The sequence below is a fragment of the Sceloporus undulatus genome, chromosome 7 (assembly GCF_019175285.1).
Source record: "Sceloporus undulatus isolate JIND9_A2432 ecotype Alabama chromosome 7, SceUnd_v1.1, whole genome shotgun sequence".
In the NCBI taxonomy this organism is placed as follows: domain Eukaryota; kingdom Metazoa; phylum Chordata; class Lepidosauria; order Squamata; family Phrynosomatidae; genus Sceloporus; species Sceloporus undulatus.
In genome coordinates, this window is record NC_056528.1 from 20,775,959 (window position 1) to 20,782,021 (window position 6,063).

Sequence of the window (6,063 nt, forward strand, 5' to 3'; positions counted from 1 at the left end):
ATGTAGATACATGTAGGTTGTCTGTATGATATTGTAATGTAAAGGTGTGATTTTAATTTTGCCAGTTGTTCGTGTCACAACGATTACCATTAAATGCATTGATATAGAGTGTGCTCTGGGTATCTGCTGGGATTTGGTTCCAAGAGCCCCTATGGGTACCAAAATCCGGGGAAACTCGAGCCCCGTTAAATGCAGTGACACAGTAAAATGGTTTTATGTATATATAAAGTATGTAAGATCCCTTATATAAAATGGTAAAATCAAGGATTGCTTTTTGGAATGTATATGTTTGGGGAATATTTTCAAGTTGTGGATGCTGTGGATAAAGAATCGGTGGATGCAGAAGGTTGACTGTACTGGAATTATGATTAATGGGCAATGTTAGTACAAAAATGTTACTAAGAACTCTGTATGGAGTGGTATAAGAGGAGGTCAAAGGGAGAAGGGTGACACCATGACTTATTGCACTGGTGGACACCAACCCTAGTGATGCCTTTGTGCATTACAGACCAACACCAGGCAGCTTTCTACACTGTATCCCATTGTGCCTCACTGCTGCCAACAATGCAAGTCGAATCTGCTGAGATCAAAAATGAGATGCCCAGCATGGATCACATGACTGGGCACCTTGTTCTGACCTCAGAGGAGTGACTTATACCAGTGATGGTGGCAGCGAGTGGCAAAGCAGGATGCTTTGTAGATTTTCACTCCCTAGACTAGTTGCTCACTAGCTGCTGGGTGCACTTTTGGCATCTGTTTTGCAGTAATCGAGGTCTGTGTTTTCTACTTCAAGATGATACAGATCCCTTTGCTTTGTTCATGTATGCTGTCGATCTTTCACCCTTAAAGAAACAAATTGCCCCCAAAGCTAGCCAATTGGGCTTTGTATAGGCTGCCTTTGTGGAATCCAGAAACCCTCTCTTGAATACACTGTGTTGACCACACTTTTAAAATCTCATTTTAAATGGTTTATACCTCCTCCCACTCCCACAATGAGGATCCATAAGGTAGACGATGGATGTGAAACTGGAGATTTGGGTCAAGACTATGGAAGCTGAGCCTAACTCCAGCTGAAACCAATGGAAACATTAGGTCTTGATGACTATCTCAGCCCATTGATTTCAGTTGGAACCAAGTACATCTAATTTAGTTTGGATTCAATACAGCTGAATGTTAAGACTTCAGCTACAGTGTCCAGTGGCATGAGAACTAGATGTGACAGAGGAATTACTTATCTGTTTATTCCTGTAGCCCTCCAAATGGTATAGAATTAAGGGCTTCTAAACTTTGTAGCCCTGTGAGACTCCCTTTTGGAAATAATGCTCCATACTTTAGGTGCCACCAGTGGGGTGGCATACAGACTTTACACTGGCGCTTGGCCATCTCTGGTTACAAGTCCCCTGGTTTTGTCAAGACAGGCTGGCAGGCTGATTTATTGATAGATTGTGAGGCTTAGCTCCCCACTACTGTTGTCAGGTTTTCAAACTAGCAGTTGGGTTCCAGAGGCAGAAATAAGATGGAAGGAAGGTGGCTAGGTTCTTACACCATAAAAAAGAAGAGCAGGTCAGTATGTTCATCCACAATTAATAACGTAGTCAAGTAAAATTAAATTAGGAAATGCAAGCCTTGCACAAGTAAGCAAAACATTTTGAACCTTCTAGAGATCACTTGGACTTCATGACTTTTGGGATTGATCATCGAGAAATATTTCTAAAGTATTTTTTAAAAGCTAAATACCAAATGAAAGTGCAGTACGACCTGCGCATCTGCTGGGGTTATGTTCCCAGACTTACTGCAGACAGTAAAAATCAGAGATAATAGCAACTTTATATATTTCCCACGGATGTTGATGTTAATAGTCATGCTGGAGGACCTCCAGATGCCTAGAGAGAGACCTTTTCCCCGCATGCGAGTAAGTGAAACTGCGGGAACAGATGCAGAGGTCATAGTGTATTAATTTCAGTTAAAGCTGCCATGTTTTTCTCTGTAAAATAACATATTTTTCACATTAATCAAATACACAATACACATATTTCTGTCTTTGTGAAGGGTGCATACCCCGAAATATGGGATTTTTTTTGTTATCTCCTTCAGTCTGTTTAAAAGCAAGAGTTTTCCAGCTCTCAAATAGGGGACAGCTATATAGTAAGTACACCTACCAGCCCTATAAGAGACAGGTTTTCTAGTTCTCAGATAAGGGACACCTGTTATAATGAGGGACACCTTCCAGTCCTATAAGGGACAAGCTTTCTGGACTCCAAATAAAGGAGACCAGGCAACCCTACTCCTCACTACCACCACAATAAAAGATGGTCGGAGAGTATGTCTCCTTGCATAGGAGGGGGAGATGCATAGCTAAAGGATTTTTAGTGTTAGGCTCTGTGTTTGGCTTGTTTCAGGTTTCTAAGGCTGTGCTCTTGTTTTCCGAATCATCCGCAGTAATTCTTCCTGTCGTCTTGTTTCATTTTCTGCTTTCTTGCAGGCGGAACATGAACTTCGGCTGGCTCAGACAGAATTCGACAGGCAAGCAGAAGTGACCCGTCTCCTCCTCGAAGGGATTAGCAGCACCCATGTGAGTCCCTCTGACATAGATTGTGGGGTTGTTCTTGGGAAGGAAAGTAATGGTGTATAGGAAACGAAATGGAACTACAATCCAGTGGAAAGAAAAGTTTGGCTTCAGGAATCCCAGAACTATAATGAGTCATTATGAATTCTGGACTATCAATATGCAAAGGGATCTTGAAGCACCTTTGAGATGAAGTGAGGGAAAGAAGTCGTAGCATAAGCTTTTGTAGACTTATCAGAAGAAGTTGGCTAAGGTCCAAAACACACTGCAGAAATAATCCAGTTTGAGACCGTTTTAACTGCTCTGACTCAGTGCTAGCGAATCCTGGGAATTGTAGTTTATTGTGGCACCAGAGCGCTCTGACAGAGAAGGCTAAATGTCTCACAAAACTACAGTTCCCAGAATTCCCTAGCATTAAGCCAGAGCAGTTAAAGTGGCCTCAGACTGGATTATTTCTGCAGTGTGTTTTGGACCTTTGTCTACAAAAGTTTATGCTATAACTTCTTTTGCTCAGTTAGTCTCAAAGGTGCTGCAAGATCCCTTTGCTTACAAAACAGTAAAAACACAGACTATAGTGAATAATGGCCTGCATTTTCTATCAGCTACCAAGGCTGCATCTGCACTGCAGAATGAATGCAGTTTGACATGACTTGAACTGTCATGGCTCAATGCTATGGGATTCAGGGATTTGTAGTTTTGTGGGACATTTAGCCTTCTCTCTCAGAGGGCTTCGGTGTCACAACAAACTACAAATCCATGTAGGAAGCGCAATCCAAGCACTCCCAACAGATGGCCATTCAGTCTCTTTAAAAAGCTCCAAAGAAGGAGACTCCACCACTCTTTGAGGCAGCATCTTCCACTGTCAATGTCCTTTTACTGTCAGGATGTTCTTCCTAATGTTTAGGTAAAATCTGTTTTCCTGTAGTTTGAATCCATTGTGTCATGTCCTAAGCTGCATCTAACCACTAGGTATTTAGTGAGTTATTTATCCTTCTCTGTCAGAGAGCTCTGATAGCACAACAAACTACAAATCCCGGGATTCCATAGCATTGCACCATGGCAGTTAAGGTGGTGTAAAATTGCATTATTTCTGCAGTGCAGATGCAGCCCCCATCTCTGGAGTAGTAGAAAACAAATTTGCTCCATCCTCAGTATGTCATTCCTTTGAATATTTAAACATGGCTATCTGTCACCTTCTCCTCTTGCTCCATGATTTCTTCAGGACTAAAGTGAGATCCCTAGTTAGCTATTAGCCATTCCTCATAATATGGAGTCCTTGAATAGCAAGGACTTGCCTGATGGCTTTCTCTTCTTCTTTTCTATCTCCAGGTCAATCACCTCCGCTGTCTCCATGAGTTTGCAGAAGCTCAGACCACATACTATGCTCAGTGCTACCAGTACATGCTGGACCTGCAGAAACAGCTGGGCAGGTAGGAGAGACATGCCTCTTCTTTATATTTAAAAGAATTGTTCTCAGCTCTTACATTTTTTGATGTTCTTCAAGCGCATGGTCCCATCTTGGGCTAGTGGCTAAGGTTCTTAGTGCCATCTTTTCTGCTTCCATATTTTTCTTTTAACAGTACATAAGACAATGTCAATGGGTCTGTTCAGACATTGGCTCAGTGGTTTGTGTCAAAGTTGGACAAAATGGCTTACAAGCCCCTTCCAACAGGTGGAAAGCTTCCAAACATAGACAGCCAGTAAGCAAAGCGATCTTGTAGCACACCTGTTTCCTCTGACCAACCTTACAAAAGCAAATATGTTGCCCATCTCTACTTTTAAGGGCTGGTACAGGAAGTTTTATTATTGCAGAATATTGATACTGTCTTGTATCTCCTCTTTCCCTTGCTGCCAGTTCCAGAGGAGAAATGTAAGTAAAAGACCAAAGGAACCTGGGATATTGAGAGGGGATAGAAATGCTTTGGCAGGGATGCATGGTGGCAGTGGGTGCGTTCCAGTTTGGGCTCTGAAAATACTCAACCTTCACTTACTTACCAACATAAGATTCCTGAGCAAAGTGCACTTTCGTCACAGAGCTCTCTAGGGAGATTTCCTCCTGAATAGCTCAGATTTTGCATTGTATAGAGCCATAATTTAGTATGGAGGTGCCGGCAGAGCAGCGGCTCTGAACATAAACAGCCTGGTTAAGGAATAAAAGATTCTGAGAGATTTATACCCTTCTCCTTCAGTCAGATTCTGTCAGGGATGATTCCATACCCTCCAACTGTCCCATTTGGGCAGGGAAAGTCCTGATCTGATGTTACACCTACTTGCTGCAAACTGAGTTCAAAGTGCAAGGGTATGGAATCTTGTTCTTCCCAGTAGGCTCAGGCAAAAACAAACTGCTGCAGCCTCTCCTAGCTTGTCTGTTCTTTCTCAATAATAACATCTGCTTTCTTGACCGCACTCTGATGTTGCTTGTTCACAAGTGTCCTGGTTCTCATCTGTGAAATGTTGTGGAGGGTATGTGATTCTAGTAGTCCACAAAGGTAATTTTTGCAGTCTCTTACAGAGACATATGTGACATATTTTGGCTTAGATCCTATAATGCACAGCCTAGCATACATGTTCTGCAGGAAGAACTATGCAACATCTTTCCTCTCAACCCCTCAGACTTAACATTTAGCCACTGCAGTACAGACATCCAACCATTCAGTAGCTAGTGGATAATGGGAGTTGGTCAGAAAAACATCTGGCTGTGCTTCCACAGCCAGATGTTTCTTTGGGGGGCCCCACTCTTCACCAGCTACTGAATGGCCGTGGGGGACACTCCAGTAGCTAAATGGTGAACCCAAGGAGGATAGATCTTAGTCATTGCAGAGAGGAAGGGAATACCAACTGCCCAGAAAAATACATGCTCAGGGCTGTGTTGGACTCACATTTGCTTATGTGACTAATAGAGTATCAGTTCTTGTGTGGCAGGCTGGAGCATGGTAACTCCTTTTTCTTTTTCCTTTGCAGGCTTCCTGGGACTTTTGTAGGAAATGCGGAGTCCACTTCCCCTCCTCCAGCCACCACCTCTCCCACTGCCATGGCTGCTGTTGCCACAGGCCCAGCAGTGCCCACCATTCCAGTGGTGCCCACTGCTGTCGGGGCACCTGGCTCTGCCCCAGCTGTTGAAGCGTTGAACCCCAGTGATGTGAAGCCCCCCCGCCAGTGGGACCCGGAAGGCCCGGGTGCTCTATGACTACGAAGCAGCAGACAGTAGCGAGCTGTCTCTCCTTTCAGATGAGGTTGGTACCATGAGTCCAACTCTTCTCCTTCACCAGTTTCTCAAATACCCTTCTATAGCTGCCTAAGCCAGTAACAGGAATTGGTGTGAGCTGTCTATACAGTACAGTGGGGGCTTGATATGTGCTATCATTTGATTCCAGGACCCTCTATGCCTACCAAAATCTATGTATGCTCAAGTCCCATTTCCTGTACAATGGCATAGTTAAAGGATATCCTTTATATAAAATGGCAAAATTGAGGTTTGCTTTTGGAATTTGTGTGTG

At 43.4% G+C, this 6,063-nt stretch overlaps 1 protein-coding gene across 1 annotated transcript in view; it reads left to right on the forward strand.

The window, feature by feature from the left end:
- Window positions 1–6,063, forward strand: part of SH3GLB2 (SH3 domain containing GRB2 like, endophilin B2) — a 49,237-nt gene that overhangs the window by 41,616 nt on the left and 1,558 nt on the right. The window contains 5 exon segments of the mRNA XM_042480573.1: window positions 2,483–2,572; window positions 3,896–3,996; window positions 4,422–4,436; window positions 5,528–5,708; window positions 5,710–5,799. Of these exon segments, the coding sequence (XP_042336507.1) occupies window positions 2,483–2,572; window positions 3,896–3,996; window positions 4,422–4,436; window positions 5,528–5,708; window positions 5,710–5,799 (477 nt within the window).